Raw genomic sequence first — 14,976 nt, 5'->3', positions numbered from 1 at the left:
GAGAATACTTGAACGGATTATTTCTTTATCAAATGTATACCAACGCTCATAAGGAAATGATCTGTGCCGACTCTTTGAATGTTGGTCTAAATCGGTTTTTATTACTCACAATTGGTTTATGGCCTTATCAACAATCTAAAATCGTACGACTTCAAGTAATTTTATGTATTGGTATTTTGGCAAGTTTTATTTTAGTTCAGGTATGTTAATATTTTTAATGATATTACAGCAAAATAAATGAAATATTAAATTTTAATTTGTTGCGACTTGAATATCGCAATTAGATATGTCAAAAACTATAATAAACCTATAATATTGTTGTTGCTATCTTTGTATTTATATCAATTTATTTTACGAGTAAATTCATCATATATTGTGGAACAAAAAATATAAAATGGTTTAAAATTCTTAATTATGTAAAATTTAATTTTTGCTCTATCTTTTTATATTAAATTATTACTTTTCATATTACAAATTCAAACGGAAAAAAGAAATCAAATAATAGACAGTAGACCCTTAGTGTTTAATAATATTTCTTATGTTACTTTATGTCCACTTTCTAATTCTTCAAACTGTGTGCTGTTGCTTTTGGTCTTGAAATACAAGTCTTAAATTTAATCGAAATAAATTAATAATAAATTAATTCAATTTTTATCAAATATAACGGCAAAATATGTGCTACAAATCGGTACAGAGAACACAGATATTTAACTAGAACTCTACAAGAAATTCCTATTTTCAGTACATTCGAGCAGTGACGCTTGAACTCAATAAGATCACAGTGTGCATTTATTTCTGCCCAGTGAAGAACGCTATTATATTGATATTCATGCTATTCATACTGATTCAATTTTAGAGCTATATTTCAAGATTCACAGTAACAGCGCGTAATTTGAAGAATTAGAAATTATAAAATCACATAAAAAATTTTAATTACTTTAAAAAACAGTCGATTATAAACTCCGAATGAATAATTTTCACGGTATGTATGAAAGAAATAATAATTTCAGTCCAATTTGTTTTATAAAATTCTTTTTTGCAGCTTACAGTATTTGTGACTTTAAAATGTACTCTGGATTTGCTTATCAACGTTCTCTCTTCTGCATTATGTTATACAATATTTGCAATCAAATACATTTCGTTTAGCATTAATACTGATATTGTAAGTAAAACAATAATTGTACGGATTGAGAAAAAAATATCGGACCGGTAAAATATTTCAAAAATAACACATGGAAATCATATACGATTTTTTTTTATATAATATGATTCCTCTGATTATTTTACATATTAAAAATAAAAATATTATGGTAGATATTAAAATATTAAGACAAAGTTCTTGAATAACCAATAGTTTATTGATACTTTATACTTTATGGCCATATATGTTTGAATTAAGTATAAAATACCTTATAAATATAAAAACCATTGTTTTGTTGATACCTCTATTTTAATATTTATATATGCAGAACATTTAGAGGGGTAAAATTAAAAAAAATTAATTTTATTATTGTTTGATCTGATTTTAGTTTATTCTAACATTTGTATGAAATACTTTTTCTCTAATGTTTTGTTTACAAGATATTTTACCTGTCTGACTCTTTACGAACCCTGCATATTGCTTTACACATAAAAATAAATATTATCAAAATATACTATTATGATACACGACAATGTAAACATAATCTTTTCCAATTTTAACTAAAAACCAAACAACAGAATTGTGTTGAAAGGTAAAATATTTGTTGGAACAACTACAGGATATCTGTAACGAGTTAACTGATGAGAATGAAATCAATATTATAAAAAAGTACAGTAGCTATGCGAAACGTTATACACTCCTATCATTACGTAAGACAATTGCTTTTACGCAATATATACTTATAAAAACTAGTTAACGAGATTTGTAATAAACATACTCGTTGAGCATAATAATTTTAAATATTCTTCTCTTTGTTTTTCTTTCTCAGTGTTTGCCATATCATGTATATCCATTTTAATTTTATACGCATTATTTCCACAAATTTTCAATATCCAATTCTTAAGAAATGCAACCGGACATTATTCATTGCCGTTAATGACTGAATATTTCATCGATCAAGAAAAACATTTTTATTTAATATTGTGCCATGCAAACGCGGCCACTGGTTTAGGAGTTACCATAATATTAGGAACAGGAACAATGTTCATATTTTATCAACAACATGCGTGTGGAATGTTTAAAATCGCCAGGTACGAGAATAAACATAAAAACAGATGTACAAAATTTGAAAAATTGGGCAACCAAAGAGAATTATATAATCCTGGCAAAGAATCATTTACAGTTATCGTATTAAACAAGCAATAACGTACGATACTTTACGAAAAAACAGCACGGAGAAAGAAAATTTAATTTACAAAGGATTAATTTGTGCAGTAGATATGCATCGCAAAGCTATGAAGTTAGTATTTATTATAGTAATTATAATAATCAATAAAAAGTGTAGAATACGCGTACAATAATATCTCTTTCCTCTTTTAAAGCTTCTCTGATTTGATAATATCCAGGTTTAAAATAATGTTCTCTCTTTTGATAATAGCTGGGGTGACTAGCATGACTCTTAATATGTTTCGGGTAAATATTGCCTTTCTCTTATCTTATATTTATAATTAACATTGTAACAAACAATAAAATTTGTTGGTAACTCTAATTGCTCTAACAAATCATTGATAATTTCAATTAGTCATAGCTTTATTTGACATTACTAAGATCTTGAATGTGCTTGTATTTTAGATTTTTCAGATGGTATCATTTGGATATAATGAAGATATTATGCAGCTTTTAACTCCGATACTATATGCACTTACTACATTGGTGTACATAATGATGGCCAACTATTTTGCACAACAAATTATAGATCATAATAATAATTTATTTGTCACCGTGTAAGATATATATTTGAATAATAATTATATTCGTCCCGCAGCACATTATTAACAATAACAAAAATTGTCATTGACAACAATCAGAAAGCAAATATGCATGTGTTAAAAATTAGTCTAAATTTTTTTCATCTTCTTTTAATTAATAATTTCTTTTCACACACAGGTATAAGATTCAGTGGTATATAGCTCCATTACATATACAGAAGTTGATACTATTTCTATTACAAAGAGGTACCAAGACATTCAATATGAATATTGCTGGATTGTTTGTGGGATCATTAGAAGGCGCAGCTACGGTAAAATATTTTGCTAAATGTATATATTATATGTAATATACGTTTTAAACGACAAAAAATAAAAAAATAAAAAAAAACCATCTTATTGCAGTTAATCAGTACCATACTGTCGTATTTCACTGTTCTTCATTCTGTACATTGATATACAATAAATTAATTACAAATACTATAAAATAACATGTAATAAAATTTATTATAAACAAATAACATTGGATATTATATAAAAAAAAAACAAAGATACGTTATATTTAATTATAGAGAAAAATATAGTATTATAAAAATACAAAAATATATAAAAAAAAATTGTGTTTAGAACATTAATAAATAGATTTAATAACAATAAAAAACTACAATAAATTACTGTTATAACCTTTCAAACTGATTATTTATCCCTTTTTTAAAAGAATAAATTTCTAAGTTCATAAAACGAATGCGACACGATAAAGAGCGCTACTGAAAATACGCATGCGCGTATTTTTCTTTTTCATCAAGAAATACATTTACATTTTACTTTCCTAAGTTATAATTATTCATTTATATTATATCAATCAATCGAACTAATCCATAGATCAAGTATTTTCTTGATCTCACAATATTTTATGACATTTTACATTAAATTAGGCAATTTACATTAAAATTTAAATTGAACAAATAAAGGAGTGAAATACAAAACTGACCGGTCGAAAGAAGAAAATAGACACTAGTCTCTTCACTGTTACACGCATGTGCATGTTCATAGAGAAATGATCTGCTCTTTACATATTACTTTTGTTACTCATAGTTGGTCTATGGCCTTATCAATAATCTAAACTCGTTCAATTCTAATTAATTTTGTTTTTTAGTATTTTAACGATTTTCATCTCATTTCAGGTATGTGAATAGTTTTAATTCACTGGTACGGGCATCTAATTACAAAATAAAAAAATTATATCGTTTCATAACATATTTTTAGCAATCATTGTAATTATACAACATATTTCCCCCAAAAGAAAAATTTAACATTAAATTTTATTAAAATGCAGATAAAATAATTGTTGGAGCAAGTGTAGCATATTTACAACCAACTAACTGATGAGAATGAAGTCAGTATTTCAGAAAAATATGGCACTTATGCAAAACGTTACACAATTTTTTTTTCTAGTAAGTCAATTGCTTTTATTACATATAGCTTATATATTAAGATTGAAAACTATTTAGCAATTTATAATAAACTCATTTATCGAGTAAAATGTTTTTTAAATCTTTTTCCAGTTGTTAATGTTGGGGATAAATGTTCCGCGCCGTAGTTTTTTGTTGTGGTGGCACTACTTCCTAGAGGCTTAGATCGATGGATCGATCTTCTTACGTTGCGCGTCTGCGCACTTTCGTTTTCCGCGTCTTCTTGTACCCACGTATACACACGCTGCTGCGTGCATTTCTAAACCTCTTTGTATCATTGTCAAATATATGTACTTTGTAACAATAATAGTGTGTCTCACTCTGCACTACCGATTTACTTATTCTAACAATTATTATACTTGCCGTAATTATGTTAACTTCCTATGCACTTTATCGAAAATTTTCGATATCTTATTTCCCACGAAACACGATCACATCCCTTATTGCCGCTTATGACTGAATATTTCGTCGATCAGGAAAAATACTTCTATTTAATATTATTTCACGCAATTGTGGCCCTTATCCTAAAGTCTAATGCAGCATTAGCGATAGGAGGAATATTCATAGTTTACTTGCAATATGCGTGCAAAATGTTTAGAATTGCCAGGTACAATATTAAAATCAAATATAAAAAATAAAAAAATATAGAAATATAGAAAAACTAAGAAAATTGTGTAGCTTATGGCAGAAGAATTTTTTTTCAGTACCCGTATCAAACGAGCAATGACATTCCAAATTTTAACACAAAAAAGTAACTTGGAGAAAAAGAAATTAATTTATAAAGAATTAATTTGTGCCGTGGACATGCATCGCAAAGCCATGGAGTTAGTATTTGTAAGATAGTTATAATAAAAAATATATAATAATAGATAACAAGTGTAGTATAAAAATAAAATAACATTATTTTTCTTTTGAAGATTCTCTCAAATGATACTAGCTAAGGTTAAAGTATTGGTATACTGTATGTTGCTGGATGGAGTGACAACTACATCCATTAATTTGTTTCGGGTAAATATTTTTTTAAATTACAAATATGTTTGGACCGATAGTGTAACAACACAATGATAGTAAGAAAGCCTTCTTCGGTCGCAGCTAGGTCTTAGTGCTTATATTTATTCGCGTGATTTTATATACTTTTTCGAATTCAACCAGAATATGCGCCGAATTAATTCCGGTCGTAACACAGCATGTCGAATACAAATTAGTAATATCACTATTTATATTAAATTGATTAATTTAATATAATAATTAATGCTGATTTGCATCTATATACACATTCTCCCCTGAAACATCACTGTGCCCCAGTGGTAAAGGTGGTAAGACACCGGGACCGGAAATTCCGAAAGTGCCAGTTTCGAACCCTGGGTGGGGTGTTATTTTTCGTAATAAATTTCTTACAGTTTTTTTAGGGGAGAATGGGTATATCAATGCAAATCAACTTCAATTATTATATAAAATTAATCACTTTAATATAAATAATGATATTATTAATTCCTATTCGACATGCTTTGTTACGACGGGAATTAATTCGACGCACATTCTGGTTGAATTCGAAGAAGTATACAAAATCACACAAATAAATATAAGCACTAAGACCTAGCTGCGACCGAAGAAAGCTTTCTTACTATCATTAAATATTTTTTGTCATATATGTATAAATAACAATAATAAAAAAAATCATTAAAATTTCATTGATAGTTCTAATTAATCGTTGTTTGAGATTAATTTTTTCCTTAACTTTTAGCACATAAAAGAAAAACAAATTCTTAAATTCGAAAACATTTTAACTAAATTTAAAAATATAATTTATTTGAATATCTACAAAACTATTATGTAATTGCATATTGTAGTAAATAAAAAACAATTATATAAAAAACACAAACTTTTCTTATAAAAAAGAGTATTTTAAGTAAAATTAAGAAGATATATATTTAATAAAAATGTGTCAATGTTTATTTTTAAAGTTATAAAATTTAATTTAATCAAAAAAACATTTATAGTTTTTTTGGAATAGAGAAAAACGGATCATAGAGATGCTTCGTAGCATCTATAAAACTAAATAAATCAATTTAATTTATGGATATTACCTTTAACTTAATTTAAGAATTATTTAAAATAAAAAGTAACGGGGCACAATTTGAAAGAATTAGAAAATGTATGTAAAATTGTGCACAAAAAATTATTTCAGCACACAGAGCCAACTTAAGCAGACAAGTTAGGACTTGTCAATTATTTGTGTTCATTACATAATAGTCAAGGTACTCTTATTAAAAAAATATATAAAAATGTTTAAAAAATTTTGTTTACACAAAAAAAATAAATGATTTTATATAAGTAATTTTTATAAAATAAAAAATTTCCTTTCTAATTAAAAAAATCTATTTTATTATATTATATATTATTCTTTTGTCATACCTGTATATGTATATTCTATCTATATTATTCTTAAATAAATATGTTTTTATTTTAAAATATTTCACATTTGACCTTAAAAAAAGTCTATTTTCCACAGTCAAATAATAATACTCATTTAATAAAAATAAAATGTTTTCAAAACCAAATAAATATTGAAGTAAAAATAATTAATTTCAATATAATATATTCTTCTAATTGCAAAAAATTTTTTGTTAGTACAAGATCTTGAATGAGTTTATACTTTAGACTTTCCAGTTAATATCAAATGGACATGATGCTGCGGAACTTATTCTACACGTAATATTTTGTATCATCGATGTCAATTATATAATCTTATGCAACTATTTTTGGCAAGAAATTATGATAACAATAACAAAGTATTTGTCACCGTGTAAGAACAATATTTGCATGAGTGCATTTCTCATATAGATCGACGCAATCAAATATAGAGTTAATGAAGTTAAGTCAAGAAACAAATGGTAAACTTATTCATTTATTTCTTTACATTTTTGAGTCATTAATTCATTACATAATTTAGATATAACGTTCAGTGATACGTAGCTCCGTTGCAAGTATAAAAGATGCTATTATTTCTCTTGCAAAGAGGTAACAAGGCATTTACTTTGAATCTTGATGGATTAATGACTGGAACGTTAGAAAACGCTGCTACGGTAAGAAACTATGTACATTTCAAAATATGTGTTAAACAAAACATAATTTAGAGGATGATAGAAAAATCAATTGTCATTACAGTTGATGAGTACCGCAATATCGTATTTCACTCTTCTATATTCTATGCAAAATTAACACAAAACTGATCAATTAAGCGTATAGTAAAATAATGATAAAGAAGAAACTAATTAATCGCAAATTATATGCCATAATCTATACAAACAATGAGGTGATTGATAATTTCTATGAAATGTAAGGACTAACTTTTAATTCTATAGGAAAATACAAAAGGCAATAAGTACAAAGCAGTAAGTATATTGCGCAATATAAGTTAAAAATTATGTCATATTTGTTATTAATATATATCGTTAATCTTTGATATTTCAAGCTAAACAGTTGATAATTCTCTGAAGAGGCAAACGTAACTTAAGACAGCACGCACTAGAATGAGGAACGTTGAAACATGTTACATTGGAAGGGATAAAAATACACATGCGCAGTTCACTGCCGCACAAGTCCCTCCACAAAGTTCTTTTTTCTGGAAAATAAACATCTGTTACATTATACTATAGTTAAATTAATCGATCAAACCACTCACATGCCTTTTTTCAAATAAAGGTGTAAATTACCAAGTGTTCCAATCTCACGGTGCCTTCGTTCAAACCGCCTTACAAATAAATTATTATAAATTAGACAATTTGTATAAAAACTTAAATAAAAAAAGAAACTAAAAAGCTATAGAATCAATCGTCAAAAAAAAAAAATAAATACTTGAACGGTTCATTTCTTTATCAAATGTATACCAATGCTCATAAGGAAATGATCTGTGCCGACTCTTTGCATGTTGGTCTAAATCGTTTTTTATTACTCACAATTGGTTTATGGCCTTATCAACAATCTAAACTTGTACGACTTCAAGTAATTTTATGTATTGGTATTTTGGCAAGTTTTATTTTAGTTCAGGTATGTTAATATTTTTAATTAAATTACAGCGAAATAAATAAAATATTAAATTTTAATTTGTAGCGACTTGAATATCGCAATTAGATATATCAAAAACTATAATAAACCTATAATATTGTTGTTGCTATCATTCTATTTACATCAATTTATTTTACGATTAAAATCGTCATATATTGTGAAATAAAAAATATAAAATGGTTTAAAATTCTTAATTACGTAAAATTTAATTTTTGCTCTATCTTCTTATATTAAATTATTATTTTCATATTACAAATTAAAACAGAAAAAAGAAATTAAAAAATAGACAGTAGATTCTTAGTGTTAAAAAATATTTCTTATGTTACTTTATGTACATTTTCTAGTTCTTCAAACTGTGTGCCATTGCTTTTGGTCTTGAAATACAAGACTTAAATTTAATCAAAATAAATTAATAATAAATTAATTTAATTTTTATCAAATATAACGGCAAAATATGTGCTACAAATCAGTACAGAGAACACAGATATTTAACTAGAACTCTACAAGAAATTCCTGTTTTCAGTACATTCGAACAGTAACACTTGAACTCAATAAGATCACAGTGTACATACATTTCTGCCCAGTGAAGAACGCTATGATAATGATATTCATGCTATTCATACTGATTCAATTTAAGAGCTACATTTCAAGATTGACAGTAACAGCGCGTAATTTGAAGAATTAAAAATTATAAAATCACATAAAAAATTTTAATTACATTAAAAAGCAGTCAATTATAATCTCCGAATGAATAATTTTCACGGTACGTATGAAAGAAATAATAATTTCAGTACAATTTGTTTTATAAAATTCTTTTTTGCAGCTTACAGTATTTGTGACTTTAAAATATACTCTGGATTTGCTTATCAACGTTCTCTCTTCTGCATTATTGTATACAATGTTTGCAATCAAATACATTTCGTTTAGCATTAATACTGATATTGTAAGTAAAACAATAATTATATGGATTGAGAAAACAATATCGGACCGGTAAAATATTTCAAAAATAACACATAGAAATCATATACGGTTTTTTTTATATAATATGATTCCTCTGATTATTTTACATATTAAAAATAAAAATATTATGATAGAAATTAAAATATTAAGACACAGTTATTGAATAACCAATAGTTTATTGATACTTTATACTTTATGTCTAAATATGTTTGAATTAAGTATAAAATATCTTATAAATATAAAAACTATTGTTTTGTTGATAACTCTATTTTAATATTTTAATATGTAGAATAATTAGAGGGATAACATTAAAAAAAATCATGTAACTTTATTTTAAAAAATAGCAATAACCTTATAATCTTGAAAGATTAATTAAAAAAATTAATTTTATTATTGTTTGTATTCTGATTTTAGTTTGTCCCAACATTTGTATAAAATACTTTTTCTCAAATGTTTTATTTTCAAGATATTTTACCTGTCTGACTCTTTACGCATCCTGCATATTGCTTTACACATAAAAATAAATATTATCAAAATATAAATTATGATACACGACAATGTAAACATAATCTTTTCCAATTTTAACTAAAAACCAAACAACAGAATTGTGTTGAAAGGTAAAATATTTGTTGGAACAACTACAGGATATCTGTAACGAGTTAACTGATGAGAATGAAATCAATATTATAAAAAAGTACAGTAGCTATGCGAAACGTTATACACTCCTATTATTACGTAAGACAACTGCTTTTACGCAATATATACTTATAAAAACCAATTAACAAGATTTGTAATAAACATACTCGTTGAGCATAATAATTTTAAATATTCTTCTCTTTGTTTTTCTTTCTCAGTGTTTGCCATATCATGTATATCCATTTTAACTTTATACTCATTATTTCCACAAATTTTCAATATCCTATTATTCACCAATGCAACAAGACTTTATTCATTGCCGTTAATGACTGAATATTTTATCAATCAAGAAAAACATTTTTATTTAATATTGTGCCATGCAAACGCGGCCACTGGTATAGGAACTACCATAATGTTAGGAACAGGAACAATGTTCATATTTTATCAACAACATGCGTGTGGAATGTTTCAAATCGCCAGGTACGAGAATAAACATAAAAACAGATGTACAAAATAGGACAACCAGAAAGAATTATATAATCCTGGCAAAAAATCATTTACAGTTATCGTATTAAACAAGCAATAACGTTCGATACTTTAGAAAAAAACAGCTTGGAAAAAGAAAATTTAATTTACAAAAGATTAATTTGTGCAGTAGATATGCATCGCAAAGCTATGAAGTTAGTATTCATTATAGTAATTATAATAATCAATAAAAAATTAAGAATACGCGTAAAATAATATCTCTTTTCTCTTTTGAAGCTTCTCTGACTTGATTATATCCAGATTTAAAGTAATGTTCTCTCTTTTGATAATAGCTGGGGTGATTAGCATGACTCTTAATATGTTTCGGGTAAATATTGCCTTTCTTCTATCATTTATTTATAATTAACATTGTAACAAACAATAATATTTATTGGTAACTCTAATTGCTCTAACAATCATTGATAATTTCAATTAAAGCAATTTCATTGCTTTATATGATATTATTAAGATCTTGCATGTGCTTGCATTTTAGATTTTTCAGATGGTATCATTTGGATATAATGGAGATATTATACAGCTTTTAACTCCCATATTATACGCAATGATTATATTGATGTACATAATGACGGCCAACTATTTTGCACAGGAAATTATAGATCATAATAATAATTTATTTGTCACCGTGTAAGATATATATTTGAATAAAAAAATCATATTTGTCCCACAGCGTATTATTAACAATAACAAAAATTGTCATTTACAACAATCAGGAAGCAAATATGCATGTGTTAAAAATTAGTCTAAATTTTTTCATCTTCTTTTAATTAATAATTTGTTTTGACACAGGTATAAGGTTCAGTGGTACATAGCTCCGTTACATATACAGAAATTGATACTATTTTTATTACAAAGAGGTACCAAGGCATTCAATATGAATATTGCTGGATTGTTTGTGGGATCATTACAAGGCGCAGCTACGGTAAAAATATATTAGCTAAATGTATATATTATATGTAATATGTGTTTTAAACAACAAAAATAAAAAAAGACCATCTTATTGCAGTTAATCAGTACCATACTGTCGTATTTCACTGTTCTTCATTCTGTACATTGACATACAATGAATTAATTACAAATACTATAAAATACCATGTAATAAAATTTATTATAAACAAATAACATTGGCTATTATATAAAAAAAAAGACAAACTAAAATACGTTAAAATTGATTATAGAGAAAAATATAATGCTACAAAAATACAAAAATATATAAAAAAAATTGTGTTTATAACATTAAAAAATGTATTTAATAATAATAAAAAATTATAATAAATTACTGTTATAACCTTTCAAACTGATTATTTATCCCTTCTTTAAAAGATTAAATTTTTAAATTCATAAAACGAATGCGACACGATAAAGAGCGCTACTGAAAATATGCATGCGCGTATTTTTTTTTTTTATCAAGAAATACATTAACAGTTTACTTTCCTAAGTTATAATTGTTCATTCATATTATATCACTCAATCAAACTAATTCACAGATTAAGTGTTTTCTTGATCTCACAATATTTTATGACATTTTACATTAAATTAGGCAATTTACATTAAAATTTAAATTGAACCAGTAAAGGAGTGAAATACAAAACTGACCGGTCGAAAGAAGAAAATAGACACTAGTCTCTTCGCTGTTACACGCATGTGCATGTTCGTGGAGAAATGATTTGCTCTTTACATATTACTTTTTGTTACTCATAGTTGGTCTATGGCCTTATCAACAATCTAAACTCGTTTAATTCTAATTAATTTTGTTTTTTAGTATTTTAACGATTTTCATCTAATTTCAGATATGTGAATAGTTTTAATTCTGTCGTACGGGCATCTAATTACAAAATAAAAAAATTATATCGTTTTATAACATATTTTTAGCAATCATTGTTATTGTACAACATATTTCCCTCAAAAGAAAAAAATAACATTATATTTTATTAAAATGCAGATAAAATAATTGTTGGAGCAAGTGTAGCATATTTACAACCAACTAACTGATGAGAATGAAATCAGTATTTTAGAAAAATATGGCACTTATGCAAAACGTTACACAATTTTTATTTTCTAGTAAGTCAATTGCTTTTATTACATATAGCTTGTATATTAAGATTGAAAACTATTTAGCAATTTATAATAAACTCATTTATCGAGTAAAATGTTTTTTAAATCTTTTTCCAGTTGTTATTGTTGGGAATAAATGTTCCGCGCCTTAGTTTTCGGTTGTGCTGGCACTACTTCGTAGAGGCTTAGATCGATGGGTCGATCTTCTTACGTTACGCGTCTGCGCACTATCATTTTCCGCATCTTCTTGCACCTACGTATACACACGCTGCTGCGTGCATTTCTAAACCTCTTTGTATCATTGTCAAATATATATACTTTGTACCAATAATAGTGTGTCTCACTCTGCACTACCGATTTACTTAGTTTAACAGTTGTTATACTTGCCGTAATTATGTTAACTTCCTATGCACTTTATTCGAAAATTTTCGATATCTTATTTCCCATAAACGAAACACGATTACATCCCTTATTGCCGCTTAGGACTGAATATTTCGTCGATCAGGAAAAATACTTCTATTTAATATTATTTCACGCAACTGTGGCCCTTATCATAGGGTCTACTGCAGCATTAGCAATAGAAGGAATATTCATAGTTTACTTGCAATATGCGTGCGGAATGTTTAGAATTGCCAAGTACAATATTAAAAACAAATATAAAAAATGAAAACATGTAGAAATATAGAAAAACTAAGAAAATTGTGTAGTTTATGGCAGAAGAATTATTTTTCAGTTCCCGTATCAAACGAGCAATGACATTCCAAATTTTAACACAATAGGTAACTTGGAGAAAAAGAAATTAATTTATAAAGAATTAATTAGTGCCGTGGACATCGCAAAGCCATGGAGTTAGTATTTGTAAGATAATTATTATAAAAAATATATAATAATAGATAACAAGTGTAGTATATAAATAAAATAACATTATTTTTCTTTTGAAGATTCTCTCAAATAATACTGGCTAAGGTTAAAGTAATGATAAACTGTATGTTAGTAGATGGAGTGACAACTACATTCATTAATTTGTTTCGGGTAAATATTTTTTTTAATTACAAATATGTTTGAACCGATAGTGTAAGAACACAGTGATAGTAAGAAAGCCTTCTTTGGTTGCAGCTAGGTCTTAGTGCTTATATTTATTCATGTGATTTTATATACTTTTTCGAATTCAACCAGAATATGCGCCGAATTAATTCCGGTAATTCGTAACACAGCATGTCGAATAGAAATTAGTAATATCACTATTTATATTAAATTGATTTAATATAATAATTTAATATAATAATTGATGCTGATTTGCATCTATTCCCCCTTGAAATATCACTGTGCCCCAGTGGTTGAGGTGGTAAGACACCGGGACCAGAGATTCCGAAGGTGCCAGTTTCGAAATCTGAGTGGGGTGTTATTTTTCGTAATAAATTTCTTACAGTTTTTTCAGGAGAGAATGGGTATATCGATGCAAATCAGCATCAATTATTATATTAAATTAATCAATTTAATATAAATAGTGATATTACTAATTCCTCTTCGACATGCTGTGTTACGACCGGAATTAATTCGGCGCACACTCTAATTGAATTCGAAGAAGTACATATAAAATTACACGAATAAATATAAGCACTAAGACCTAGCTGCGACAGAAGAAAGCTTTCTTACTATCATTAAATATTTTTTATCATACACTTATATGTATAAATAACAAAAATAAAACAAGTCATTAAATTTTCATTGATAGTTCTAATTAATCGTTGTTTGAGATTAATTTCTTACTTAACATTTAGCACATAAAAAAAAACAATTTCTTAAACTCAAAACTATTTTAACTAAATTTGAAAAAATAATTTATTTGAATATTTGCAAAACTATTATGTAATTGCATATTGTACTAAATAAAAATCAATTATATAAAAAACACAAACTTTTCTTATAAAAACGAGTATTTTAAATAAAATTAAGAAGATATATATTTAATAAAAATGTGTCAATGTTTATTTTTAAAGTTATAAAATTTAATTTAATCAAAAAAACATTTATAGTTTTTTTGGAATAGAGAAAAACGGATCATAGAGATGCTTCGTAGCATCTATAAAACTAAATAAATCAATTTAATTTGGATATTACCTTTAACTTAATTTAAGAATTATTTAAAATAAAAAGTAACGGGACACAATTTGAAAGAATTAGAAATTGTATATAAAATCGTGCACAAAATATTATTTCAGCACACAGAGCCAAGTTAACCAGACAAGTTAGGACTTGTCAATTATTTGTGTTCATCGTATAATGGTCAACGTATTCTTATTAAAAAAATATATGAAAATAGTTAAAAAATTTT

At 26.3% G+C, this 14,976-nt stretch overlaps 2 protein-coding genes and 1 long non-coding RNA gene across 7 annotated transcripts; all 3 read left to right on the top strand.

Moving 5' to 3' along the window:
• Window positions 1-3: 3 nt before the first annotated feature.
• On the top strand, window positions 4-4,718 carry LOC105198338. 3 transcript variants are annotated; one of them, XR_005575939.1, is made up of 10 exons: window positions 4-200; window positions 1,043-1,162; window positions 1,734-1,851; window positions 1,971-2,232; window positions 2,325-2,441; window positions 2,524-2,614; window positions 2,774-2,925; window positions 3,089-3,221; window positions 4,244-4,361; window positions 4,473-4,718. XR_005575939.1 is itself a non-coding variant. In XM_039455566.1 (9 exons), exons 1-9 carry the CDS (start codon window positions 33-35, stop codon window positions 3,361-3,363), a joined length of 1,185 nt encoding a protein of 394 aa, XP_039311500.1. In that variant the 5' UTR covers window positions 4-32; the 3' UTR covers window positions 3,364-3,453. The 3 variants fall into 3 exon arrangements, 2 of the variants coding, with proteins under 2 accessions (XP_039311500.1, XP_039311499.1); XM_039455566.1 differs by lacking the exons at window positions 4,244-4,361; window positions 4,473-4,718 and adding an exon at window positions 3,313-3,453 and having other exon boundaries at window positions 1,761-1,851; XM_039455565.1 differs by lacking the exons at window positions 4,244-4,361; window positions 4,473-4,718 and adding an exon at window positions 3,313-3,453.
• A 2,605-nt stretch (window positions 4,719-7,323) lies between these two features.
• Window positions 7,324-8,030, top strand: LOC120359139. The gene is made up of 3 exons (XR_005575949.1): window positions 7,324-7,465; window positions 7,548-7,774; window positions 7,855-8,030. It is a non-coding gene; the product is annotated as an uncharacterized LOC120359139 (long non-coding RNA).
• Window positions 8,031-8,232: 202 nt separating this feature from the next.
• Window positions 8,233-11,747, top strand: LOC113004044. Of its 3 annotated transcripts, XM_039455569.1 has the most exons (10): window positions 8,295-8,429; window positions 8,971-9,210; window positions 9,271-9,390; window positions 10,025-10,142; window positions 10,262-10,523; window positions 10,607-10,723; window positions 10,806-10,896; window positions 11,062-11,213; window positions 11,376-11,508; window positions 11,593-11,747. In XM_039455569.1, exons 3-10 carry the CDS (start codon window positions 9,346-9,348, stop codon window positions 11,641-11,643), a joined length of 969 nt encoding a protein of 322 aa, XP_039311503.1. In that variant the 5' UTR covers window positions 8,295-8,429; window positions 8,971-9,210; window positions 9,271-9,345; the 3' UTR covers window positions 11,644-11,747. The 3 variants fall into 3 exon arrangements, with proteins under 3 accessions (XP_025991834.1, XP_039311501.1, XP_039311503.1); XM_026136049.2 differs by lacking the exon at window positions 8,971-9,210 and having other exon boundaries at window positions 8,233-8,429; window positions 10,052-10,142; XM_039455567.1 differs by lacking the exon at window positions 8,971-9,210 and having other exon boundaries at window positions 8,233-8,429.
• Window positions 11,748-14,976: the final 3,229 nt, after the last annotated feature.

Source organism: Solenopsis invicta, chromosome 12 (genome assembly GCF_016802725.1).
Source record: "Solenopsis invicta isolate M01_SB chromosome 12, UNIL_Sinv_3.0, whole genome shotgun sequence".
Taxonomy (NCBI): domain Eukaryota; kingdom Metazoa; phylum Arthropoda; class Insecta; order Hymenoptera; family Formicidae; genus Solenopsis; species Solenopsis invicta.
This window is presented reverse-complemented; position numbering and strand designations above follow the sequence as displayed.

Bases quoted from the DNA above. Each gene is read 5' to 3' on its own strand.
- LOC105198338 (XM_039455565.1), top strand. From the start codon at position 33: ATGTATACCAACGCTCATAAGGAAATGATCTGTGCCGACTCTTTGAAT. The intron at 201-1,042 runs GTATGTTAATAT...TCTTTTTTGCAG, and splicing joins CAAGTTTTATTTTAGTTCAG to CTTACAGTATTTGTGACTTT. The intron at 2,926-3,088 runs GTAAGATATATA...TTTCACACACAG, and splicing joins AATAATTTATTTGTCACCGT to GTATAAGATTCAGTGGTATA.
- LOC113004044 (XM_039455567.1), top strand. From the start codon at position 8,262: ATGTATACCAATGCTCATAAGGAAATGATCTGTGCCGACTCTTTGCAT. The intron at 10,524-10,606 runs GTACGAGAATAA...AATCATTTACAG, and splicing joins GGAATGTTTCAAATCGCCAG to TTATCGTATTAAACAAGCAA. The intron at 11,214-11,375 runs GTAAGATATATA...GTTTTGACACAG, and splicing joins AATAATTTATTTGTCACCGT to GTATAAGGTTCAGTGGTACA.